Source organism: Cervus elaphus, chromosome 11 (genome assembly GCF_910594005.1).
Source record: "Cervus elaphus chromosome 11, mCerEla1.1, whole genome shotgun sequence".
NCBI classification, from domain to species: domain Eukaryota; kingdom Metazoa; phylum Chordata; class Mammalia; order Artiodactyla; family Cervidae; genus Cervus; species Cervus elaphus.
In genome coordinates this window covers 4,495,965-4,523,841 of record NC_057825.1, presented here as the reverse complement: position 1 = coordinate 4,523,841, position 27,877 = coordinate 4,495,965, and the positions used below count along the sequence as shown (strand labels likewise).

The 27,877-nt window shown below is 49.5% G+C and overlaps 2 protein-coding genes across 2 annotated transcripts in view; one reads left to right on the top strand and one right to left on the bottom strand.

Annotated features, from left to right (window-relative positions):
• The window catches only part of CFAP77 (cilia and flagella associated protein 77), a 153,988-nt gene that overhangs the window by 40,244 nt on the left and 85,867 nt on the right, over nt 1–27,877 (top strand). The window lies entirely within an intron of this gene.
• On the bottom strand, nt 10,221–13,577 carry LOC122702744 (fibroblast growth factor receptor 3-like). Its single transcript, XM_043916526.1, is given in 2 exon segments — nt 10,221–12,697; nt 12,699–13,577. Coding segments are annotated over 2 exon segments (2,409 nt in total). The 5' UTR covers nt 13,290–13,577; the 3' UTR covers nt 10,221–10,879.

Below are 27,877 nucleotides of genomic sequence, written 5' to 3'. Positions count from 1 at the left end.
GCTCTTAGTTGCATGTGGGATCCTCCCAGACCAGGGATCGAACCTGTGTCTCCTGCACTAGCAGGCAGATTCTTTACCACTGAACCACCAGGGAAGCCCCTGCCGCTTCTGTCTTGACAAGAGCTTTGACGCTACTTCTTTGGGAGCCTAAGCGAAAATCAAGCTTGTTCCCCAGAACAGTCTTAGAGCAGCCAAGTGGTGTTGGCCTGGGCACTGACATTACGCATAGGCAATACTTGTCTAGCACTTTCTTCCTCTCTTCTGGCCACCTGGGGTACACTGGGCATGGAGAAAAGGGGAGAAGGTGGTGAGCCATCCAGAAGCCAGCCATGGGAGGACCAGTCAAAAGAGAAGAAGGGGCCAAGGTTAAATTCGATGATTTTCAAGTCTTTGAAGAATTGTTCCATAGAAATGGAGACAGCTTTTCTGATTCACTCCAGAGGGAGTAAGAATGTAAATGCCACCAACACTGGATCCTCATCAGGTATCGGGTCTCGGCCAGGCAACTAGGACTCAATGGGTGGGGTGCCTAATACAGAAGGGGTGCCTCGTCATGGGAACTAAACACTAGATTAGAGAGCCATGGACTTCACAGGGAACAATTATTGTGTCTGAGTGGCAGGGTAGACCAGATACCCTCTTGGCCCTTTCCCCCAGTTTCTTTTACTCTAAGAGGCAATTCCATTTCTGATAAGATGATGCCTAAAAAGCAATTGGCTTCCCAAGTAAATTAGGGGTAAAGAATCTGCCTGCCAATGCAGGAGATGCTGGTTCAATCCTGCTTTGGGAAGATCCCCTGGAGGATGAAATGGCAACCGGCTCCAATATTCTTGCCTGGAAAATTCCATGGATAGAGGAGCCTGGTGGACTACAGTCCATGGAGTCACAAAGAGTTGGACATGAGTGAGCATGCATGTGAAAAGCACATGTTGGATTCATGGTGGGTGCTCAGTTAACACAAACTACTTGACTTTTCTTTGGTCAAACATCATGGCAGGGAGGTTAGATATGCCTGGGCCTGGCCTGATGCTTGGCTTGGACTCTCTCCTGCATGCCCTCGGTGAGTTTCAGCTCCTCCTCAGTAAGAGGAAGGGAGTAACTCGGTGATTTCCAAAATTCATTCCAAATGAAACATTCAGATGTGTCTCATGTTAGTTAAAATCGCACCTGAAAAAATTCATTAAAAAAAAACAACAACATAGAAACATTTCATAAAAAGGACTTCAGTCTGGAGGCTGGGGCCAGAAGCATCAGATAGTGGTCCCCAATCCTGCATCTTGCTGCCCACTGTGGTGGCAATTCCTGAATGCTAGGCTAAGATTCAGAAAGTCTGGGTAAGAGTGGGTGTTTCCCCCTTCAGTTATCTTTCAGTGTCTCACTTCTGAGTATATAGAAATCATTTGCTTTTCTAATTTACAGTACTTCCTTTGGAAGCGGTGTCTCTTACTGATTCAGAGAAAGGAGGACATTTGTTTTAATGGATTTGAATTTTATCAGCCTGTGTATTTGCACCAAAGCATAATAATAATAAATTATGGTCCTAATAAGTAGGCTGCCCAGAAAGATGATGGTGGCCTCCCCCAATTATTGATGTACAATCTTTGGAATTTAGGGGCATCATAATTTATCAGGGTTCATTTTTTCCTATCCAGTTTGAGGAAAGGCAGCTGTGTTTTGTAAGCAATAAACTCTGCCACTGTATTTCTTGGCTAAGCAGAGAAAAGCATTCTTATTATTTTTTGCCTGTTTCCTAGTTATTACTGCAGTATCTAGTAGCTTCTTTACGGGAAAGAGTTTATCAATATTTCAATTATAAACTCCAATTTTCAGGAGGTTTGTAACTCGTCTATTTAAAAATCAGATCAGGCAGAAACCACAGTGACTTGTCATGCCGGGAACTCGAGTGCTCTCTAAAATATTCAACAACCGGTGTGAGACAGTTTGCTTGCTTTCAACTTTGAGGGTGAAACTTTGGTTTTTCTAACCAACATGAGTAAAGTGGAATTAAGCTTCTTTTTCCATCAGAAATATTCAGATGTTCCTGGGGTTTTTGCTGCCTGCAGCAGAAGGGAACAGATGGTAGAATCAGTGTCTCCACATACCCTCCTGGCAGCTATGTTCTGGAGAAGCTGCCCCCAGATCACCTTTTTTTCTTTTTACCGATTGGGTGGGGTAATGTGATCCAACACCCTTTAGAAAGGAATGGGGTGGTGAATCCTTTTCTGTTAATAGAAGTGAAGACTCCATCGGAAAAGCAAATAAGTGCTCTTAATTTTGCGACGGACACACTGGGTTTTTTTATACATAAGGTATTTATTTATTTGCTTAGTTTCTTACTGATGTTTGGCAGTGCTGGGTCTTCGCTGCTGCGTGGGGGCTTTCTTTAGCTGTGGCACAACTACTCTCTAGTTGCGGTGCGAGGGCGTCTTGCCGCGGTGACATAGGCTGTCGGCGCCTGGGCTCAGTAGTTGTGGCTTTAGAGCTTAGTTGCCCCACAGCACGTGGGATCTTCCCGGACCAGGGGTTGAGACTGTGTCCCCTGCCTTGGCAGGTGGATTCTTAACCACCGGGCCATCAGAGAAGTCCTGGCACGTTGGCTTTTTAGAAAAGTGGACATGCCCACAGGTGTAGCCAGAGCCTCACCGTTGAGTGCTCCCTCACCGTTGAGCTGACAAGGCAGGCGAGTCACGGACGGTGCAGGCTTCAGGGTGGACTGGCCACATACTCCAGGACCCAAGGACAATCTGTTGACCTCAACCAACCCCTGGCTGAAGGCAGTTCTCCCCATCCGAGTCACACACCAAGGACCCCCTAAAGTCCCCTTCAATCAGAAGTGCTTGGTCACTTAGAGCACCTGAGGGCCGCGAGGACCCAAATGTCATGACGCTCCATGCATAGTACCCTCTAGTTACGGTCCCATATAGACTATTTCATCCTGTTGGTGTTTAGAAGAGAAGCGGATAAATTAGCCTGTGGGAAGAACTCCTGCCGTGTCTCATACAGGAGGGGGCAGCCTTCTTATCCTACTTGCAGACCTTATCTGGACCTTGCTTGGGCCTCCTTAGGGATGGATGGAATCTAGCTCCTGGCAATGTCCTCTGTCCCTGCAGCAGAGCCCGTTAGTACTTTGCATGGGCTTCTCACCTTAAAAATAAGGATGAATCCTCCATAATCGTTCCCCACTCTGCTGCCAACAAGGCAACATTGTCAGTGTAGGGCATGAAGTTCTAATTTGAGGGTTTGGGGTGGCCATGGGATGTGGTGGCCAGCATGTGGGCTTTGAGTCCACGGACCCCAGCTCTCGTCCTGCCTCAGCCACCTACTAGCTGAGTGCCCTTGAACAAATTGCATAACTGCTGTTGGTTTTCCCATCTGTAAAAATGGGGAGAATCATACATACCTGGGAGCATTGCTGTGGGGATTGAATGAGAAAGTGAGTGCCAATACATTCATTCACTCATGCATTTATTCATACTCATTAATTCATACACTCATTCATTCATATTCATTCATTCATTCATACATATTCATTCATTCATACACTCATTCATTCATTTGTACATTCATTCCTTCATTCATTCATACACTGTCTCCTTCTCTTTTTCTGGCTGCACTGCAGGGCATGCAGGATCTTACTTCCCCAACCAGGGATGAAACCCGAGTGCCCTGAACTACTGGACCACCAGGGACATCCCATTCACTGCCTTTTTATGAAGCACCTACTATGTGTCAGGCACCAGCCTAGGCTCTGGGGGGATGATGGCGGATGAGAGAGACAAGGTGCCTTGCTCAAGATAATGCTTTAATGGGGGAAAACAGACCATAAAGGATTAACTAAAAACTTGTGTTTCTTGTGGCAAACAGCTGGACAGAGGCAGGGAAGGCTGCCCCGGGTGGAAGACTGGGGACAGAACCTGTCCACAGTAGCGGCTGTCCTTCCTTAAAGACACATTTCCGGGGCACCTCCTCCAGCCAGCCTGGCCTCACTCCCACCCTAATGTCTCCTGCTCTTTGCCCAGCACGTACGCCTGTTCCTGGCCATGCCCCATCCACAGCTGACTCCACGTCTCTCCTGCACGTCGATGGCCGGGAGCTCAGAAGCAAAGCCTAACTGAGATTTCCAGACGGGCGTCCATCTCAGTGGCCCTGCCGCCACAGCAGACCTCGGGCCTGTCTCTGCTCCCTCTGGCCATCAAGGGACAACAGCAGGTCAAAGTAACTGTTCAGTCTAGGCAACAGCAGATGGGAAGAGGCTCCTGATCCAGCTGGAGATCTTGAAAAGGTCATGCCCCGACCACAGGGCAACAAAGGGCAGCCCTCTGTTTACTCAGGAGCCCACCCTGCCCCTAGGACCGTCTCCTAGGGGTGAGGGAGGCAAGGGTGCAGCTGAGATCGGAGCATCCCCTGGCAGAGCCCTCTGCCCACTGCGAAGCTGGGCAGCCTCTTCCCGCACGGGCTCTCCAGTGGCTCAGAACCCCAGTCACTGACAGGAGGCCACATCTCATCAAAGGAAAAAAAAAAGGATTCAAATCAAGATTTTGCTATTATTTTTCTCTGATTCGAGTGCAGCGAGGAATAGCTCAGTTGTGTCACTGACTAGTTTTTCATTTGTGTTTTTGTTTCATGCTTCAATATCTTCCTCCAGCTGCTCATGTCTCCCTTTCTTTCTCCTCGCTTTGATCTATTCGTTTTCCCCAGAAATGGGGTTTATAAATCATTGTAATGCAGCCTTGGGAAAGATGGTGCTTAGTGCAGGGAGAAATACATTGCTGCTAACAGCCCCGGCAGGGAGAAAAACTCTCGGCTTGTTGCTGGGTTTCTGGCGACGGGTTACTGATGGTATTTGCTTTTTATGTCTGCGCGCGTGCCATCGGGCCAGGGCCGCGGGGAGCGTTCCACACGCCACCTTTGTAATATTTCAAGCCTCCACTGGCAGGCGAAAACAAACGGCTGCTGCCTGCTCCCAGGGAAGCAGAGAGAGGAAGGGAAGGGAAACACGCACACAAGGAAGGAGCATAAAGAAGTGGGCATGTTTGTCTTTGGGGTCCACCTCGGGTAATCCCAGCTCCAAGAACATCCTTCTGTTCCCTTCCTTAAACCCGTCTGCACATCCGACGTCACGAGCCCGGCCTCTGGGGTCCCCAGGCCCAGCTCTCCCCGGCACAGTTAGGAGCCTGACAGCCCTGGTCCCTTCTTTCCTGAGGCCCTTGCCTCCCTCGTCGTGTTTTATGGGCCCATTTTCTCGGCAGCTCAGAGCAACAGAGAAGCTCTGGGCTTGAGCTGCGGGTCTCCTTCCCACTCAGAGCGGGGCCTCGCTGCGCATGTGAGATCTAGGACGCCGCAATGAAAACCCCACCAGGCCTTAAATCAGAACATCAAGAAGGATCCCGTCGTCCTGGAGCCAGACACATTCGTGCCGGCTGGGCCCTTGGCGGGCCTGCGTCGTGCCAAGTGGTGTTTATAGCTGCCGCCTCTTTTCCGGGGACTTTGACGTCTTCCTCATCAGCAGGCCTCTCCACCTGCTTGTACCTGGCAGGGGGGCATGGGCAGCTCAGCGGATCCCGACTTGCCCACCTCCTTTCCTCCACGTGGGGCATCTGGGCTGAAGCTTCCCAGCCCCGTGTCACCTAGCCACTTCCCCTTCCCTCTGAAGCAAAGTAGTATCCTATCAATGATCGTGACTCCGCTAAAGAAAACGTGTATTTCCTTTTGAAGGTCAGGTCTGCACAGGTCAGAGTGACATGGAGACCATTCCCCGGGGATTTGGCGCTGTGTAGCCCAGCGCAGCCCTCTTCATGGAGATTTCTGCAGTGATGGAAGCCACCTGTTTCCACTCCATCTGTCAGGGTCACCGCCATCTCAGAGACACGCTGAGCACTTGAGATCTGGCTCATGCAACCAAAGACTAAATTTTCAATTGTTTCAAAAACCCTAAATGGTTAAAATGGATAACCAACAAGGACTTATTGAACAGCACATGTATCTCTGCTCAGTGTTATGCGGCAGCCCGGACGCGAGGGGAGTTTGCGGGGGGGAATTGATACTTGTTTATGTATGGCTGAGTCCCTTTGCCGCTCATCTGAAACTAGCGAATCAGCTATCGTCGTAGAGTCGACGAGTTGTGTCTGACTCTTTGTGACCCCATGGACTATAGCCCCCCAGGCTTCTCTGTCCATGGCATTTCTCAGGCAAGAATACTGGAGTGGGTTGCCATTTCCTTCTCCAGGGTACTCCAGTATAAAATAAAAACTTTACAAAAATAAATAAATAAACCTAAATAGCATTTGTGACTAGTGGCTGTCGTCTTTGGCAGCACAGATGTAGACAGACACAACGGAAAATTCAGAGAGGAAGCCTGCTTTGGGTTATGTCTTTCACGATACCTAGAAGCAGCTTTTCCAAGTAGGCTATTGCTGAAAAAGAATGGAGATGTGTACAAGGAGATAAAAGTATTGGGAACAAAGTCATGAAACGGTTGAGCCCTTTTGAAGTCACACTCTTTCCCCCAAGCACAACCAGGGGTGAAGACACTCACAGATTTGATAACCAGACCAGATCCTGGAAGAAAACTTGCCTTGGGGGTAAAAATGGAAAGATAATCAAGTAAACTGTGACTTGTGTTCTCAGTAGCAGCTTAGCTTACAACCCTGGAATTCTGTAATTTATCTCCCTGCATCCAATCCAGCCTGGATGGATGGATGGGATGTGTGTGTGTGTGTGTGTGTGTGTGTGTGCTGGAGACGTTAAGAAACTACTCTTGATCATCCTGGTCTTAAAATATCACTCAGTACAGTGCTCCGAATAACCTGTAAGACTTCATAAACCATCCAGTTACTGACCAACTCCTTTATTTATCATGTTTTTTAAATCGTGTTTATTTATTTATTTTTGGCTGTGCCGGGTCTTTGCTGCTGCGTGGGGTTTTTTCCTCTAGTTGCGGTGCGGGGGCTTCTCATCTCAGTGGCTTCTCATGTTGCAAAGCAAGGGCTCTCAGCACAGGCTTCAGTAGTTGAGGCACGTGGGCTTCCAGGGTCTAGATTTAGAGCGCAGGCTCAGTAGTTGTGGCATACTGCTTAATTGATCTCAGGCATGTGGGATCTTCCCAGATCAGGGATAGAACCTGTGGCTCCTGCATTGGCGGGCGGATTCCTGACCACTGAGCCTACCAGGGAAGCCCCTGAGCAGCCCCTTCGAGGCTACTTGAAGAGCTTTCCTGCTGCAGAAAGCTCACCGCGTCCCATTTCCTGCATTGCTCCCCCTGCCACTGCTCTTGCCCTGATTCCTCTCCTGGTTCTTGGCCAGCGTCAGGGGTCCGACTGCCTGGCCGCACCTGGGCTCCTTCCCTTCGTGAGCTTGGGGGCCTCGGGCCCCCAACTGGACCTTTCAAACACCCCGTTTCCTCCTCTGTAGAGTGGAAATGATGACAGTGCCCACTTCAAAATCGCGTGACCATGCATCGATGGATGAAGGGATGAATAAAATGTAGTCTCTCCAGACAATAGAATATTATACAACCACGCATATGAGGGAATCCCGACACCTCAGGTGTCAGATGCTTCCCGGTCATCCACCTGAGGTGGATGAACCTCAAAAACATGATGCTAAATGAAGGAAACCAGACACAAAAAGACACATATTATATGATTCCATTTATATGAAATTTCTAGAATAGATCAATCCATAGAGACTAAAAGTAGATTAGTGGGTGCCTGGGGCTGAGGAGATGGGGTGTGGGTAGTGAATGCTTAATGGTACTGATTTTCTTTGGGGGTGATGAAAAGCTTTTGGTGCTCCACAGAGGCAGTGGTTGTAGAACATTGTGAATGTACTAAATGCCACAGATTTTACACTTTAAAACAGTCAATTTTATATTATGTGACTTTCAGTGAAAAAAATTCTTTTTAATTTAAAAATGTATGGGATAGATATATACACACTGTTGTTGTTCATTTGAAAAGTTATGTCCGACTCTTTGTGACCTCATGGACTACAGCATACCAGGCTTCCCTGTCCTCACTATCTCCTAGAGTTTGCTCAAACTCATGTTCATTAAGTTGGTGATGCTATCTAACCATCTCATCCTCAGTCTACCCCTTCTCCTTTTGCCTTAAATATTTCCCTTCTTTGGGGTCTTTTCCAATGAGTGGGCTCTTTGCATCAGGTGGCCAAGCTATTGGAACTTCAGCTTCAGCCTCAGTCCTTTCAATGAATATTCAGGATTGATTTCCTTTATGATTGATCGGTTTGATTTCCTTGCAGGCCAAGGGACTCTCAAGAGTCTTCTCCAGTACCACAATTGAAATATATGAAATAGTAATAAGCTCCTTATTTCATTTTTATTTTTTTTTGGACTCCAAAAGCACTACAGATGGTGACTGCAGGCATGAAATTAAAAGATGCTTGCTCCTTGGAAGAAAAGCTATGACCAACCTAGACAGCATATTAAAAAGCAGAGACATTACTTTGTCAACAAAGGTCTGTATAGTCAGAGCTATGGTTTTTCCAGTAGTCATGTATGGATGTGAGAGTTGGACTATAAATAAAGCTGAGCACCGAAGAATTGATGCTTTTGATCTGGGGTGTTGGAGAAGACTCTTGAGAGTCCCTTAGACTGTAAGGAGATCCAACCAGTCCATCCTAGAGGAAATCTGTCCTGAATGTTCATTGGAAGGACAGATGCTGAAGTTGAAACTCCAGTACTTCGGCTACCTGATGCAAAGAGCTGACTCATTTGAAAAGACCCTGATAGTGGGAAAGATTGAAGGTAGGAGGAGAAGGGGATGACAGAGGATGAGATGGTTGGATGGCATCACCGACTCGATGGACATGAGTTTAAGTAAGCTTCGGGAGTTGGTGATGGACAGGGAAGGCTGGCATGCTGCAGTCCATGGGGTCGCAAAGAGTCGGACACGACTGAGCAACTGAACTCAACTGAATAAGGACCTACAGTATAGCACAGGAAACTCTACTCAATAATCTGTAATGGCCAATGTGGGAAAAGATTCTAAAAAGAGTGGATGTATGTCTATGGATAACTGATTCACTTTGTTAGCAGAAACTAACACAACACTGTAAATCAACTATACTCCAATAAAATTTATTTAAAAATAGGAAAAAAACATATGAAGGTTCTTTAACATAAAATTCTCAGCCTCGTGCCTGGCACATAATAGAACGTTGGCTGGGCCTCTAGTAGCAGTGATATCCTGATACACATGCTCTGATATCTGTAGCAATCTTCACTTCCCAGCAGACATGTTCTTCCAAGAGGAACAGGCCACACACATTTTTCTTTTTTTTTTTTTTTTTCTGAACCAGGTGTCTGTTTATTTTTTGGAAAGCACATCTGCCGGTTTGGCCCCCACAAGGCTGGGGTCCCTGAGAACAGAGACCACCCTGAGCCTGCTGACAAGCAGAGAACAGCCACCCAAACTCAGGGCCATTAACAGTACAAAAAGTAACAAAACTGAATCTGTGGCTTTCTCTCCCAAGCTTTGAAAGGTAGCAGTCCGGGCTATAAAAGTCTAGAAGCATTGCGTAAGAAGTGTTAAATCTACAGCAAATACATCTTGTAAAAACTCAATAAATTATATATATAGATATATATAAACTTGTAACATCTAATAACATCTGAACCTGCATGCAGGGGTGGCCCCCCCTGAAATTGCCTCCCTGCCTGGAACACATGGCAATTAGAAGAAATTGTATGAAAATACCAGCTTGCTTTGAAGTCTAAAAAAATAAATCTCCTAGAGAAAAATCCTATAGAAATCTACTTCTCCTGCAAAAGAAGGCCAAAGGGAATAAAATATCCTCATGGAATCATCTCAAACTATTAATGACCCTTTAGGGTGCCCAGGGGTTGGCTCCAGCCTTGGGGTGCGGGCTTGGAGGCACCCTCAGCAATCCCCTAAATGAAGCATAAACCTTTTCACTGTTAATAAGTTAAAACTTAAACCTCTGCCATGCAGCTGGCTAAACACTAGGGCCCTGGGGAGCGACGGGACACGGCTCTGGGTGTCGATAAATAGCTTTACAAATATACAGGTCCAAGGACAGAAAAGCCCCTCCCTACTCCGTGGTTTCTCAACAGCGAGTCCCGGGGGGCCTCCCCTGGCTAAGGGGCCCCCTGCCCCCTGCCCCCTGCCCCCTCAGGGTCCCGAGCCTCAGTTGTACCGGCCTGCCTTTTCCCATATAGATATTTATATATATATGTATGGGTATATCATATACACAGCATCTATTTATATAAATGTACACTCATTTCTGGAATAAACCTTTCAGATAGAAGTTAAAGGCTCCCGCCTTCAGGTACCCGTAATTTCAGTCTCTGGGGGGGCGGGGTGGGGAGTGGGGAGGCCTGGAGGTGGGGGGCTGCTAACACCCCAGGCAGAAGGTGCCACTTGGGGGGGAGGTGCGCCACATGGGGGCTTCCCTGTAGGCTCAGCTTGGGCACTTGGAGGGGCCTCGACCCGCTCTGGACACCGGAGCCTGGCCAGCCCCCCGGGGCTCCCTGTGGGGGACTGCGGGCGGGGCAGGGAGCTCGGGGAGGGGCCCAGCGCCTGTCCTGAGGGGTCCCATGGGAGGAGCCCCTTACATTCTACGTTTGGTCCCCTGGTGCTGCCCGTCCAGGTGGCCAGGAGGTCACCGTACAGCAGGGCGAACACCCCAGGGACCCCAGAGCACATGCGTGTGTGCACGCACGCCCACACACACGCCCACACACACACACGTGACGTTGTCTGTCCATCCGTCCACCCGTTCCAGGTCTTGGGCCCGGGCCGGCGGGACCCAGCGGGACCCGGTGATCACGGCACGCCAGCGGCAGCTGGGGTCTGTTCTCACATTGATGGGGGCTCGGCCAGCCGGCCGCGGCCCTTCACGTCCGCGAGCCCCCGCTGCCGGGTGGGGCCGGGGGCAGCAGGTCGTGAGCGAACACGGAGTCGTCTCCCGAGGAGCCGGAGCTGGGGGTGTCCTGGCCGCCTGGCGAGTACTGCTCGAAGGGCACTGACAGGTCCAGGTACTCGTCGGTGGACGTCACGGTGAGAACGCGGTCCAGGTCTTCCACCAGCTGCTTGAAAGTGGGCCTCTGCGAGGGCGCGGCGTGCCAGCACTCACGCATGATCATGTACAGATCATGCGTGCAGTTGGCCGGCTTGTCCATGCGGTGTCCTTCCTTCAGCAGCTTGAAGAGCTCCTCCACGGGGATGCCGGGGTACGGCGAGCCCCCCAGCATGAAGATCTCCCAGAGCAGGACCCCGAAGGACCAGACGTCACTTTGGTGGGTGTAGACGCGGTCAAACAAGGCCTCGGGTGCCATCCACTTCACGGGCAGGCGACCGTTGGTGGTCTTCTTGTAGTAGTCGAGGTTGTGCACGTCACGGGCCAGGCCGAAGTCGGCGATTTTCATCACGTTGTCCTCGGTCACCAGCACGTTGCGGGCCGCCAGGTCCCTATGGATGCACTTCTGCGAGGCCAGGTACTCCATGCCCCGCGCCACCTGGTAGGCGCAGGACACCAGGTCTTTGAAGGTCAGCTGCTCCTCGGGCAGCCGGCAGGTGTCGAAGGAGTAGTCAGTGCCCGGGGGCCGCCGCGCCCTTAGGTATTCCCGCAGGTTGCCCTTGGCCGCGTACTCCACCAGCACGTACAGGGGCCCGCCCTGCGTGCAGGCGCCCAGCAGGTTGATAATGTTCTTGTGTTTTCCGATCATCTTCATCATCTCCATCTCGGACACCAGGTCCGATAAGTCCTTATCCGTGGCGTCATCTTTCAGCATCTTCACCGCCACCGTGACGGGCTTGGCAGCTCGGTCCTTGTCGATGCCAATGGCCTCTGCCATGACCACCTGGCCGAAGCAGCCCTCCCCGAGAGGCTTGCCCAGGGTCAGCGGGGCCCGGGACAGCTCCCACTTGGGGTCGGCGGGCAGCTCGAGCTCAGAGACGTTGGCCAGGGTGGGGCCCTCGCCCGAAGACAGCCGGGCGATGTGCACCAGCGGCGTGTTGGAGCTCATAGACGAACTGGACTCCAAGGACACCTGTCGCTTGAGCGGGAAGCGGGAGACCTTGTGCACTGCGGGCGAGCCCAGGCCCTTCTTGGGTGGGCTCCTCAGGCGGTAGAGCGTCACTGAGGCCACGGCCAGGATGAAGAGGAGGAAGCCCAGCCCATAGCTGAGGACGCCCGCAAACACACCGCCAGTCTCACCGGCCTCCACCAGCTCCTCCTCGGCTGGCAGCACCACCAGCCACGCAGAGTGATGGGAAAACCCGATAGAATTGCCCGCCAGACACGTGTACTCCCCCGCGTCCTCAAAGGTGACATTGCGCAAGGATAGAACCTCTAGCTCCTTGTCGGTGGTGTTAGCGCCCGCCGTCTTGAGCACAGTGACGTAGGGCGTGCCGTCGGGCCCCACCTTGCTGCCGTTCACCTCCACGTGCTTCAGCCACTGGATGTGGGGCTGGGCGTCGCTGTAGACCTTGCAGTGGAACTCCACGTCGCTGCCCAGCACGGCGGTCTGGTTGGCGGGCAGCCCCGCCTGTAGGATGGGGCGGTGCGGAGAGCGCTCCAGCACGTCCAGGGTGTAGGTCTGCTGGATTCTGCCGAACTTGTTCTCCACGACGCAAGTGTAGTTGCCGCGGTCCGAGGGCACCACGCTCTCCATGACCAGGCTCCACTGCTGGTGCCGCAGCTTGATGCCCCCCGATGCGGTGCTCGCCCCGGAACTCCTTGCCGTTCTTCAGCCAGGTGATGGACGGCGTGGGGTTGCCAGCAGCCGGGCAGCGGAAGCGAACCGTGTTGGCGGCCGGCACCGCTAGCAGCTTCTTGTCCATCCGCTCGGGCCGCGTCCAGTAAGGGGCCCCTGCTGTGTCCTCGGCCTCGTCGTCCTCATCTTCGTCGTCCCCCGAGGACGGGGCGTCTGTCACGCGCACGTTGAAGAGGCACAGCACCCGCTGGGAGAGGCGCTGGCGGCAGCTGTAGGCCCCAGCGTCCTCGTGGGAGGCGTTGAGCACCTGTAGCCGCTGCGGCCCCACCAGGACGCGGTCCGAGGGTGCCAGGCCCACACCGTCCTTCACCCAGATGGTGGGCTCCGTGGGCGCCCCCGCCGGCAAGCGGCAGCTCAGCTCCACGGTGTCCCCACTGCCAAAGGCCCGCTCCTGCGGGCTGGGCTCGGGGCCTGGGACCTCTGCCGCTCTCCGCGCGACGCGGGGCTCCACGCCCAGGGAACCGAGGACTGCGCCGGTCATGACCGCCACTGCCACGCAAAACGCGAGGACGCTAGCCGGGGCGCCCATCGCGGGGGCGGGGGGTGCGGCGTCCTCAGGCGGCGCGCGCCAGCATGCTGCCCCCCATGGCCCGGCTCTAGCACCGGCGGGAGGAGGGCGCCGTTGCGGAGTCTGGCGGCCCCGGGCGCCCGACTCGCTGAGCGCGGCTCTGGATCGCGCCCGCCGCGCGCCGGCCCAGCGCCTGCGCCTCGTCCCTCCGGCCGTCCGCCCGGGCTCAGTGCTCGGTGCGCCCGGCCGAGCTGGACCGCGCGGCGTCAGCTGCCCGCGCCGCCGCCGCCGCCACCGCGCACTGAGCCCGGGCGGCCCCACACACACTTTTCAAGGGTGATGCTTAAAAGTGACTATGCAAGGAGGATGCTTATAGATAGCACAGGTGAGCCAGGGCTGGTTGAAGGACCTGATGCTTCCGGGTCAGACAAAATGCAGAAGATGTGTGGTTTGGTTCAGGGCGCCTTTTGCCTGCCTCCCTCCATAACGGCAGGAGGAGTTAGAGACCCCGTGGTCCATCCCATTTGTGCCGCTGCTACAATTTGGCTGATGTGTTAATTGCATCTGCCTCGGCAGCCTTGCCTCTGGCTTGGGGACCAGTTCCATTTTGCTACTCACCGGTCCCCAGCAGCTGAGGGGACAGCCCTAGCAGCGGGAGCAGCTTGATTTCTCAAGCCTAGGGAAGCTATAAATCTGGAGCTTTAATCATGTCTTCATGATCATTCAGCAAAGAGCACTGGAGGATTTATTCTGCAGGGACAGCAAAGGGAAGACAGCGGGGGTTGTCGTGGGGGCTATTGGTTTAGCAAAGGTAGAATGGCTCCCCGGGGCCCTTCCCGGGACCGGCCGGTGAACGATGACACCAATGGCCGTAACAAGGCAATTACTGGTGGTGTCGGCAAAGCTTTGTTAAAGAGGCAGGCTTCCTGCATGGACCCGGCGACACCGCTTCAGCCCAGTCACAGCGCCTGCGATTTCCCCTGTCTCTGCTCTAGAGCCGACGTCCTTGAGAAAGCAGTAAGCATTTTTTAAAAGCCCCACGGGTCCTCATGGTTTTCTCTGCAAATGTTAAGGAGGAGGGATCAGGGAAACCCAGGGAGGACTCTGTGGTCCAGGCTCAGAGGGGTAGTGATTAGTCACTGTCACACAGTCAGAGTCCCCAGGTCCCGGAGGGAGCCAATTGCTTTAGTGTGTGGCCTTGGATACAAACCTCAGTCTTGGCGCAGAAGGAATGGAGTGGGTTCCCCTGGGACAGAGAGAAGAAACCCAGCCCCGTTCCCTGGGAGTGATCTCTGTGGGGCATGTCCTCTGAGTTCCTCCAGAAAATGTTCAAGTGCATGCAAGCGTTCCTGTTGGTTTGTTTGGTTTTCCCACCGATGGGTTTTTCTTTTCATCTGCGTCAGAAGTGGGACGTCTTTCCATAGCAGTGGGGGTACCACTTCCTCCTTTCTCAAAGCTTGGCATCTCATTCTGTGGATGGACCATCAGATCTGCAGCCTGCATCACCCCCGGACCCCCAGCAATCCTGCTGAGGTTTTCAACACTATCAAATCACACTGCAAGAACATGTTTGTAACTAAGTGCAAGTATTTCTGTAGGTTAAATTTTAAAAATATATATTTATTGTTGGCTTCACTGGATCTTCATTGCTGCTCACACGCTTTCTCTAGTTGTGAAATACGGGCTTCACGTTGTGGTGGCTGCTCTTGCTGCGGACCATGGGCTCCAGGGACTCAGGCTTCAGTAGTTGCGACTCTCAGGCTCTGGAGCGCAGGCTCAGTAGCTGTGGCACACAGCTTAGTTGCTCTGTGGCATGTGGAATCTTCCCCGACCAGGGATCGAACCCACATCCCCTGGATTAGCAGGCAGATTCTTAACCACTGGACCACCAGGGGAGTCCTCTGTGGGTTAAAACTTAACTGAGCAGTTTCTGGGCCAAAAGGCCTTCACATTTAGAGAGGTCGCAGCTGCTGCAGATTGCCTTGCTCAAGGACTGGCCACTTGCACTTGGGCGCACATCATCTGAGTACCACCTTCCATCCGTCTCCAGGGCAGCTGCCTTTTCCATGCACAGGCTGCTTATATGCTTCTTTCATATTCCCCGACTTCACCATCCCCTCCCTCCACCTGCTAGCCAGCTCTCTGCTGGACAGGTAGACTCAGAACAGGTGCCCAGGGAGGGTGGGACACCACCACGTGTGAAATAGATTTCTGGTGGGAAGCTCCTGGAGAGCGCGAGGAGCTCAGCTCGGCCGAGGGGTGGGGTGGAGGCGGGGGAGGCGGGAGGGGGCCGACTGCGAAGGGATGTATGTTTACATGTAGCTGCTTCCGTTTGTTGTACAGCAGAAACCAGCTCAGCACTGTAAAGCAATTGTTGTTCAGTCGCTAAGTCGTCTCCAACTCTTTGTGGCCCCATGGACTGCAGCATGCCAGGCTTCCCTGCCCTTCACCGTCTCCCGGAGTTTGCTCAAACTCATGTCCATTGAGTCAGTGACGCCATCCAATCATCTCATCCTCTGTCGTCCCCTTCTCCTTTTGCCCTCAATCTTTCCCAGCATCAGAGTCTTTTCCAATGAGTCTGTTCTTCGCATGAGGTGGCCAAAGTATTGGAGCTTCAGCTTTTATACTCCAATTAAAAAAAAAAAAAAGAACAGGTGCTCAAAAATATGGAACACGCGGTGAGTTTCTGAGCACCCACTAGGTGCTAGGCATTGTTTCCGGTGCTGCAACAAAGACCCAGGCCAGTCTTCATGGTGGGAAACTGGAACGGGTTACTGGATGAGGTTGGAGGCTCTGTGTCCAACTGGGCCACCCACCTGGATAACCCGAAGAAGGTGGGCTTTCCCAGGCATCCACCGCATGCCAGAGGTTACTCCCAGGAGAAGAGTGGACCTGGCCTCAGTGGAAGAACCCCAGTGACACGGGAGAAAACGGGCCACCAGTCTAATAACGCAAAGAGGGAAGGAGGGGTCGCCGTTACTGGCGGCAGACAGAAATGTGAAATGTGATCCCTGGAGGGAAACTTGAAGTCAGCCTGAGGACAGATGTGTCCCTGTGACCTGCCTATGGGAAGAGGCAAAACCTCACCTGGCTTAGCCTCGAAGGGCAGGAACTTAGCCTTGGATGTACAAGCATCTTAGATACACAGAGTGAATTCTGCTCCAAGGGACCCTGAGCTAGAAAATCCCAAGGGTGGGACTTCCTAATTTTGGCAGCGGTGGGGGGTGGCATTGGGCAGAGGGCTGAGATGGGAACCATGGAAAGAGGTGGATTGACCTAAATCCAAATAAAACCTGCTCACAGGTAACATCTCCATATGGAAGACTGTTTTATCTATTAGCAAGAGAAACTGTCAGGGGGTTGTAAGGAAAAGTGAAGGTGAAAGTTGCTCAGTCATGTCCGACTCTTTGTGACACCATGGACTATACAGTCCATGGGATTCTCCAGGCCAGAATGCTGGAGTGGGTAGCCGTTCCCTTCTCCAGGGGATCTTCCCAACCCAGGGATTGAATCCAGGTCTCCCGCATTGTAGGCGGATTGTTTACCAGCTGAGCCACAAGGGAAGCCCAAGAATACTGGAGTGGGTAGCCTATCCCTTCTCCAGCAGATCTTTCTGACCCAGGAATCAAACCGGGGTCTCCTGCATTGCAGGCAGATTCTTTTCCAGCTGAGCTACCAGGAAATTGTACCTATGTCAGGAAATAGTACCTAAAACCAGCACAAACATTTTATAATTTCATGTTGAAAGGAAATGTGTTACTTTTCTGGTCAACAGATAGGGTATGCACAGCTGCCATTAACTGGATGTGTGCCCCGGGGCTGGACCCCAAGCTCAGCCTCTGTGGATGTTTTCCCATGAGCTCTCTTGATGTCCCCCATTTTGCAGATGAGGAAACTGAGGCTTGGAAAGGTTCAGTGGCTTACCCGGGTTAACAGCACAGGAAGAGGCAGAACTGAGGTTTCAGTTCCAAACCCTTGGAGGAGGAAGTGGCAACCCACTCCAATATTCTTGCCTGGAAAATCCCATGGACAGAGGAGTCTGGGAAGCTACAGCCCATGGGGTCGCAAAGAGTCAGACATGAAGCCAAAGTTATATCTATAAGCTGTGCTTGAGGGAGAGAGGCACCTTGCAAATCCCACTGATGTAGGGCAAAATCCCTCTCTTTGTACAAATGTTGACATATGTGTATGTGTTCAAGTGAGAAAGTCCTAGAAGGACACACCCAGCTATTAACCTGGAGTCTTGAGTGGGTGGGATGTGGGCAAGAAGATTGCTTACTTTGGCTGTATACACATCTGATCGTTGGATTTCTACAATAAGCAATAACTACTTTATAGACTACCCCTAATGGACTTTCTAAAAAGTCCCCCAATTGTGTCAAATCCCGCCTCTGGGCCCTAGAACAGAACAGACAGCTGCTATAACCACTGTTCCTGGCGCTTTATGGCAGTGATTAGTTTTTAGAAACAAACAGGGTGAACTGGGTGAAGGCATGAGGCGACATAAAAATGAAAGACAAAAAAAAAATTCGACTCAAAAAGAGGCACCAGTGAACTGGGTGGGAGGAATTGTCCCCAGAAACCTCAGAACCTTCCTGCCTGACAGAAGAACTGATCTATGCAACACAAACAGAACCACAGACATAGAGAACAGGCTGGTGCTTGCCAAGGGGTGAGGGAAGGAATAGGAGTTCAGGATTAGCAGATGCAAACCATTGTCTATAGGATGGATAAACAACAAAGTCCTACTGTACAGCACAGGAACGATATTCTATATCCCGAGATAAACCATAAAGAAAAAGAATGCATTTTTAGAAAGATGATGTGTATAACTGAATCACTTTGTTGTGCAGCAGTAATTAACACAACTTTGTAAATCAATTACACTTCAAATAAAAAAAATCTGTAGAAGCAGCTTTTACATTAAAAAAAAGAACATTCATGTCTGCCTTGATCTGTGAATATCTGATATGAATACTATTTGAATTTGCAAAAGCCACAAGTAAGGGGATTATAACTTAGGTTACAAAGATTCTTTGATTGCAGAATATTTAGGGCTGAGACCCAAACGTTAGCATTTTTAAACTGAAGTATAGTTGATCCATAGTGTTTCAAAGTGATTCAGATTTATATCTTCACATATATATTTATATACATATTTTTATTTACACAGATTATTTTTCAGATTCTTTTCCATTATAGGTTATTCCAGATATTGAATATAATTCCCTGTGCTATACAATAGGACCTTGCTTATCTATTTTATATACAGTAGTGTTCATCTGTTAAGCCCAAATTCCTAGTTTATCCCTCTCCACCCTCTTGCCTTTTGGTAACCATAGTTTGTTTTCTATTTGTGTGAGTCCATATCTATTTTTAAAGACTTTTTACTTTGTATTGGAGTATAGTCGATGAATGATGTTGTTATAGTTCCAGGTGAACAACGAAGGGACTCAGACGTGGATACACATATATCCATTCTCCCCCAGACTCCCCTCCCATCCAGGCTGCCACATAACATTGAACACCCTATGTTCTCCAGTAGGTCCTTGTAAATTATCCATTTTAAATATAGCAGTGTGTACATGTCCACCCCAAATTCCCTAACTGTATATTTTGTAAATAAGTTCATTTGTACCATTTTTCAGATTCCACATATGAGTGATATCATATGGTACTTGTCTTTCTGTGTCTGACTTACTTCACTTAGTAAGATCATCTCTGCATATGTCTGTGTCCTCTTCCCCACTAGTTCCTGCCCTTGCTAAGCTCGTTCTCACCCAGCTATTCCTCACCCTTCAGGTCCCAACTCCAGTGTCTTTCTCGCAGGAAGCCTTCCCTGACCACCCTGGACCAGGGCACAGCGCCCCTTCCCCTCAACAGCCGCACAGGGTAATTACTCACGTCATCCCGTCATATCTGCCTTTCCGGTTAGAATGTAAATGTCACGTGACCAGGGACTAGGATGTCTCTTTCGCTCGTGACTCTTCCCCTAGTGTCTTTCACATAATAGTTGTTGTTGTTTAGTCACTGAGTCCGGCTTTTTGTGACCCAACGGACTGTAACCGGCCAGGCTCCTCTGTCCATGGGGTTTTCCCAGGTAAGAATAGTAGAGTGGGTTGCCACTTCCTACTCCAGGGGATTTCCCAACCCAGGATCGAGCTCATGTCTCCTGCATTGGCAGATGGATTCTTTACCACTGAATCCATCCACTGAACCGCCAGGGGAGACCCTTTCACATAGTAGGTGCTCACTAAAATCTTTGGGGAGGACGTGGGGAAGGTGAAGGAACATTCCTGCACACAGTGCTCCTCTGTCCCAGTTGAACTCTCAGCCACTGCACACAGACCCAGGCAGTCCTTTTTAAAATGAAAGAACTGAAATAATTATAAAGCACATCCTATTTCCTTTGGATTTTCCCCTTCCTCAAATTTCCTGTGTCTCCAATCAGGCGTAAATGCCTAGTAAATACCAGTCTTTGCCACTTTGCATCTTTCTAATCCAGCTGAGAAGATTCGAAGGAAAAAAAAATGCTCCCTTGTTAGCAAAAGGGTGGTGGGGAAAATGCAAACCATGCCTGGGGAGAAGGTGGTCTCTGCACAGCCCGAGTGTGCCAGGGCAGGGATGCCCCCCACCAGAGGGGCTGTGGGGCAAGCAAGTGCAGTCACGGAGGTCTTTTTCCTCCAAGCGCCTTCCAAGAGAAGATAAAAGCAGGACAGAAATATCTTGCATCCCCCCCTAATTTGTAGTTTTCTGGTGTTAGCAAGGCTTATAAGACACATGCTCTCAATTAGCTGCTCCTCTTAATTTAAATGCTTCATAAATTATCTCCTGCGCGTGTGGATTATCACTTCATAATGCGAGTTAGCATTTAAATAAATAGCTGCGGTGTAGAAAATTAGAGAGGTTTACTTCTGAGGCGCTGGCATAATGAAGGAAAATACCACGGCAGCTGAACGGGGGGCAGGGGGAGGACGTGAGGGGACACATGGGCGCATCCGTGTTTTCCAGAAAATGAGAGTTATATGCAAAGTCCATTCGCCCTTTATTGGCATCGACGTTCTCTTTCATGAGGGGGATCTCCTTGGCTCCATCTTTTTTTTTTTTCACTTTCAATTTTGATATAATATAGACTCCTAGGAAGTTTGCAAAAACAGTATACAGAGGCCCCTAGCACCCTTCACCCAGCTTCCCTCAATGGTGACATCTTAAATAACTACTGAAATACCACAACCAGGAAACTGACACTGGTTTCATCCACAGGCTTTATTCAAATTCTACCAGTTGCTCCACCTTTTTTTTTTTAAAAAACTTTGACCATGTCTTGTAGCATGTGGGATTTTAGAATCCTTGACCAGGGATTCCACTAGCACCCCCTGCAGTGGAAGCTCGGAGTCTTCACCACTTGACCCCTAGGGAAGTCCTCCCTTGTTTTTAAAGAGATTTTTTTTCAAAGACGTCTCAATGTGTGGTAGTAATATTACGGTGGTAACAGGTGTCATTTGCCGGGCACTTGCTAAGTGCCCAGCCCGATTCTGAGGCCTTGCAGACAGTCTCTCCCCAGTCGTTACAGCAGCCCTGGGAGGTACGGTCTCTTGATCTCCCCATTTTACAGATGAAGGAGCTGAGGTTCAGTAAGAACGCCCCTTATTCCAGGCCCCAGGCTGGTCAGCTTTGGAGGTGGGATGAGAACCCAGGTCAAAACGATCGCAGAGCCTGACTACCGCCCCTGCCTCGGCACATGAGTGGCCGTCACTGTAGCGGGAGGGGGTGGAGCCCAGTCCCCTTTCCATCTCTGTGTTCTTCCTGCTTGATGTGTGTTGCCTCTTGGGCAGCAATACCCTGAAATCTGGCTGCTTATTCCTTTTTCTATTTTTTTGACTGTGCTGGGTCTTTGCTGGGGCCTATGGACTTTCTCTAGCTGCCGCGCACAGGTTTAGTTGCCCTGAGGCATGTGGGATCTTAGTTCCCTGACCGGGGATTGAACGCACGTGCGCCATGTTGCAAGGCAGTTTCTTAACCACAGGACCCCCAGGGAAGTCCCCTTGCTCATTCCTGCTTGAGAAAGAAATTTGGGCCCTTTCCCAGGCGAGTCCAATGCTTTGAACATTGTGTGGGTGACCATGGACTTACCAACCGGGTCATACGTGGTCTAAAGGTCATGAGCTCTGGGTACTTTTGTCTTCATGAACCCATTTATTTTAGATTAAACATTACATTTTACAAATAGGTATGTTTACTTTTTTCTTCTGCTTGGACAAGACATCAAAGTCCCACGAACCCTGGTCGCTGCGCCCTAGGACCTGATGGAGGTGTCAGCCTTGTGTGCACAACTCAGGAGTGTCTAGGAAGCAGTCGGAGCGCTGTCTTGGTCAGGAAAGCCATGGGCCTTGAAGGATTTGGCCTCGGCACCTGTCACCCAAAACCTGCCAGGAAATAATGCTGGAGAAGAGGCAGAAGTTGGGAAGGTTCCACAAAATAATCTGGAGGATGTGGCTACAAACCCAGCTCCCTGGAACTCCGAGGCCAGGCAGGTAACAGAGCCCCAGGGCAGAAATCGCCACTGCCAGGAGCATCCAGTCTGCGCAAGGGGTTTTCTGGCCCCTGAAGTGAGGCCCACCCCCATCTTTCTATCTTTTTTATGGGCCCCAAGTCCATAAAAGCTGTGACAAACCTAGACAGCATATTAAAAAGCAGAGACAACACTTTGCCAACAAAGTCCGTCTAGTCAAGGCTATGGTTTTTCCAGTGGTCATGTGAGAGTTGGACCATAAAGGAAGCTGAGCGCCGAACTGATACTCTCAAATTGTGGTGTTGGAGAAGACTCTTGAGGGTCCTTTGGACAGCAAGGAGATCAAATCAGTCAATCCTAAAGGAAATCAATCCTGAATATTCATCGGAAAGACTGACGCTGAAGCTGAAGCTCCAATACTTTGGCCACCTGATGTGAAGAGCCCACTCGTTGGAAAAGACCCTGATGCTGGGCAAGATTGAAGGCAAAAGGAGAAGGGGTAGACAGAGGATGAGATGGCTGGATGGCATCATCGACTCAGTGGACATGGGTTTGAGCAAACTCTGGGAGACGGTAAAGGACAAGGAGGCCGTTGTGCTGCAGTCCATGGGCTTGCAAAGAGTTGGACACAACTTAGCGCCTGAACAACACAAGTCAAGGGCCATGCCCTTCAGGTCCTGCACAGACTTCTAAAGCCACTTCTTGGCATCTCGTGTTTCTTCCACTTAGGAATATTTTTATATTGTGCCATAAACATAATCTGACAGAATGTGGTCCACTGGAGAAGGGAATGGCAAACCACTTCAGTATTCTTGCCTGGAGAACCCCATGAACAGTATGAGAAGGCAGAATGATAGGATACTGAAAGAGGAACTCCCCAGGTCGGTAGGTGCCCAATATGCTACTGGAGATCAGTAGAGAAATAGCTCCAGAAAGAATGAAGGGATGGAGCCAAAGCAAAAACAATACCCAGTTGTGGATGGGTGATAGAAGAAAGGTCCAATGCTGTAAAGAGCAATATTGCGTAGGAACCTGGAATGTTAGGTCCAGGAATCAAGGCAAATTAGAAGTGGTCAAACAGGAGATGGCAAGAGTGAATGTCGACATTCTAGGAATCAGTGAACTAAAATGGACTGGAATGGGTGAATTTAACTCAGATGACCATTATATCTACTACTGGGGGCAGGAATCCCTTAGAAGAAATGGAGTAGCTAGCTATCATAGTCAACAAAAGAGTCTGAAATGCAGAACTTGGATGCATTTTCAAAAACGAAAGAATGATCTCTGTTCATTTCCAAGGCAAATCATTCAATATCATGGTAATCCAAGCCTGTGCCCCAGCTAGTAACACTGAAGAAGCTGAAGTTGAACGGTTCTATGAAGACCTACAGGACCTTTTAGAACTAACACCCAAAAAAGATGTCCTTTTCATTATAGGGGACTGGAATGCAAAAGTAGGAAGTCAAGAAACACCTGGAGTAACAGGCAAATTTGGCCTTGGAGTACGGAATGAAGCAGGACAAAGGCTAATAGAGTTTTGCCAAGAGAACGCACTGGTCATAGCAAACACCCTCTTCCAACAACACAAGAGAAGACTCTACACATGGACATCACCAGACGGTCAACACCGAAATCAGATTGATTTTATTCTTTGTAGCCAAAGATGGAGAAGCTCTATACAGTCATCAAAAACAAGACCGGGAGCTGACTGTGGCTCAGATCATGAACTCCTTATTGCCAAATTCAGACTTAAACTGAAGAAAGTAGGGAAAGTAGGGAAAGAAAGTAGGGAAAACCACTAGACCATTCAGGTATGACCTAAATCAAATCCCTTATGACTATACAGTAGAAGTGAGAAATAGATTTAAGGGACTAGATCTGATAGAGAGCCTGATGAACTATGGACGGAGGTTCGTGACATTGTACAGGAGACAGGGATCAAGACCATCCCCATGGAAAAGAAATGCAAAAAGGCAAAATGGTTGTCTGAGGAGGCCTTACAAATAGCTGTGAAAAGAAGAGAAGCGAAAAGCAAAGGAGAACAGGAAAGATATTCCCATTTGAATGCAGAGTTCCAAAGAATAGCCAGGAGAGATAAGAAAGCCTTCCTCAGCGATCAATGCAAAGAAATAGAGGAAAACAACAGAATGAGAAAGACTAGAGATCTCTTCAAGAAAATTAGAGATACCAAGGGAACATTTCAGGCAAAGATGGGTTCGATAAAGGACAGAAATGGTATGGACCTAACAGAAGCAGAAGATATTAAGAAGAGGTGGCAAGAATACACAGAAGAACTGTACAAAAAAGATCTTCACGAGCCAGATAATCACAATGGTGTGATCACTCACCTAGAGCCAGACATCCTGGAATGTGAAGTCAAGTGGGCCTTAGAGAGCATCACTACGAACAAAGCTAGTGGATGTGATAGAATTCCAGTTGAGCTATTTCAAATCCTGAAAGATGATGCTGTGAAAGTGCTGCACTCAATATGCCAACAAATTTGGAAAACTCAGCAGTGGCCACAGGACTGGCAAAGGTCAGTTTTCGTTCCAATCCCAAAGAAAGGCAATCCCAAAGAATGCTCAAACTACCGCACAATTGCACTCATCTCACACGCTAGTAAGGTAATGCTCAAAATTCTCCAAGCCAGGCTTCAGCAATACATGAACTGAGAACTTCCAGATGTTCAAGCTGGTTTTAGAAAAGGTAGAGGAACCAGAGATCAAATTGCCAATATCTGCTGGATCATTGAAAAAGCAAGAGAGTTCCAGAAAAACATCTATTTCTGCTTTATTGACTACGCCAAAGCCTTCGACAGTGTGGATCACAATAAACTGTGGAAAATTCTTAAAGAGATGGGCATACCAGACCACCTGACCTGCCTCTTGAGAAACCTGTTTGCAGGTCAGGAAGCAACAGTTAGTTAGAACTGGACATGGAACAACAGACTGGTTCCAAATAGGAAAAGGAGTACGTCAAGGCTGTATATTGTCACCCTGCTTATTTAACTTATATGCAGAGTACATCATGAGAAACGCTGGGCTGGAAGAAGCACAAGCTGGAATCAAGATTGCTGGGAGAAATATCAATAACCTCAGATATGCAGATGACACCACCCTTATGGCAGAGAGTGAAGAACTGAAAAGCCTCTTGATGAGAGTGAAAAAGGAGAGTGAAAAAGTTGGCTTAAAACTCAACATTCAGGAAACTAAGATCGTGGCATCTGGTCCCATCACCTCATGGGAAATAGATGGGGAGACAGTGGAAACAGTGTCAGACTTTATTTTTTGGGGCTCCAAAATCACTGCGGATGGTGACTGCAGCCATGAAATTAAAAGACGCTTACTCCTTGGAAGGAAAGTTATGACCAACCTAGAGAGCATATTAAAAGCAGAGACATTACTTTGCCAACAAAGGTCCATCTGATCAAGACTATGGTTTTTCCAGTGGTCATGTATGAATGAGAGAGTTGGACTGTGAAGAAAGCTGAGCACCGAAAAATTGATGCTTTTGAACTGTGGTGTTGGAGAAGACTCTTGAGAGTCCCTTGGACTGCAAGGAGATCCAACCAGTCCATCCTAAAGGAGATCAGTCCTGGGTGTTCATTGGAAGGACTGATGTTGAAGCTGAAACTCCAATACTTTGGCCACCTCATGCGAAGACTCATTGGAAAAGACCCTGATGCTGGGAAAGATTGAGGGCAGGAGGAGAAGGGGACGACAGAGGATGAGATGGCTGGATGGCATCACTGACTCGGTGGGCATGAGTTTGAGTAAACTCCGGGAGTTGGTGATGGACAGGGAGGCCTGGCATGCTGCGATTCATGGGGTTGCAAAGAGTCGGACACAACTGAGTGACTGAACTGAACTGAACTGAACTGATAAACATAATCAGGAAGGTTGGTGACGGGAAACCTGGCCAGCCCTGGGGTTTAGCAAACACAGCTGTAACAGGCTTTCTTTGCAGGGGCATTCTGTTTTATGTGTGTGTGTGTGAGTCGTGTCCTACTCTTTGTGACTCCATGAACTGTAGACTGCCAGGCTCCTCTCTTCATGGAATTTTCCAGGCAAGAATTCTAGAGTGGGTTGCTATTTCCTCCTCCAGGGGATCTTCCTGACCCAAGGATTGAACCTTCATCTCTTGTGTCTCCTGCATTGTCAGGCAGATTCTTTACCAAAGGTGCCACCATTCTGTTTCAAGGGTAGTGTAATTTTTACCTGAAAGATGCATTGCAGTGGAGTGGATGCATCCATATACATGTGTTAAAACCCCTCTACCCAAATTCATATGTTGAAACCTAATCCCCCAGGTGATGGTGTTAGGGAGTGGCAGCCTTTGGGAGGTGATTAGGTCTTGAAGGATGAGACCTCATGAATGGAATTAGTGCCCTTATGATGGGGACCCCAGACAGCTCCCTCTCCTCTTCTGTCATACGAGTACACAAAGAAAAGTTAGCCGTCTGAAGCCTGAAATGGGTTCTCAACCGACATGGAATCTGCCAGGCCTTGATCTTGGGCTTCCCAGCCTTCAAAACTGGGAGAAATAGATATGTGTTGTTTAAGCTCCCCAAGTGATGGCATTCTGTCATCTCAGCCCAAATGGACTATGACATATGTGGACCCGTCACTTGATAATGTGCCAGGGGTCATCACTCAAGTCAAAATGATTTCTGATGAGGATGACAATAGCCTTTGGCCCTCCTCTGAGGGTGAAATGGGATTTTTATGCGACTTGGGCCACCAGCTAGAATATAGGATGTCCAGTTAAATTTGAATTTCATTTATCCAGTGAATAATAAGAATGCCTTGTGCAATAATAATATGTATGCTGCATGAAATATCTGGGACACATTTTTATCAAAAAGGTTATTCATTGTTTATCTGAAATAAATTTAACTAGGTGTCCTGCATTTTTGAGACTTCCCAGATGGCACAGTTGTAAGGAATCTGCCTACCAGTGTAGGAGACGCAACAGACACAGGTTCAGTCCCTGGGTCAGGAAGATACTCTGGAGTAGGACATGCAACCTGCTCCAGTATTCTTCCCTAAAAAATCCCATGGACAGAGGAGCCTGGTGGGCTCCAGTCCACAGGATCACAAAGAGTTGGACATGACTCAGCGACTAAGCACACATGCATGCCTGTATTTTTTTATTTGCTAAATCTAGCAGTAGAGCCCAGCACCTGAGCAGACCCCTATCACGGTTCCTATGACCTGTCCCAGATCACTTGTTCCTTTCTTTCTATCCTTCAGGAAATTACAAGTATTTTGGGTGAGGGTGGGGGGTGGGAGGGGCAAGAATTTTGCCTCTCATTTAGTATCCCTAGCACCGAGTACAATGCTGGCACTCACCTGTCTGCAAATTTATGTTGAGTGATGACACTCAGGGAGGTTTCTGTGATGAGATGGACTGGTTACTAAAGAAATTATCTACCCGACTCTTTATTGTAAAATGAAACCACCAAGCTGCAGCCTGTGTACCAAAGTGACCTGCCTTGGACATCCTTAGATTTGATAACTGTGTTCATGGTGGTGGCCAGTGTGAACACAAGCATAACAGTAATGGCCCCCTTTACTGTTTGGGGATCACAGGCGCTGGGCAGTATTGGGTTAAACAGTATGAAAGGGCCAGTGTTTTTCTGGTTTGGACCCACAAAACCAGTCACTTTTCAAGATTCATGCTGGATGGGCATCATCTTCTCTGATTCTCATAATAATCCCTGGAGGCAGTTACTATTTGGCATCTCCATTTTACCACTGGGGAGACTGAGTCAGACTCCCCAAGGGGTGAAGTCACTTGCTCAAGGTTGATCAGCTGGTACCAGAGCCTGGGCTTCAGCCCAGGCAGATAATCATGGCTCCCACACCTGCTCATTGACCCACCAAAGCGCACACCCATCGGGATAACTTCTTGTATCCATAGAGGTCTTGTTGTTCCATTGCTCAGTCATGTCCAACTCTTTGCAACCCCATGAAGTGCAGCACATCAGGCTTCCCTGTCCTTCACTATCTCCCAGAGTTTGCTCAAACTCATGTCGATTGAGTTGATGATGCCATCCAACCATCTCATCCTCTGTTACCCCCTTCTCCTCCTGTCT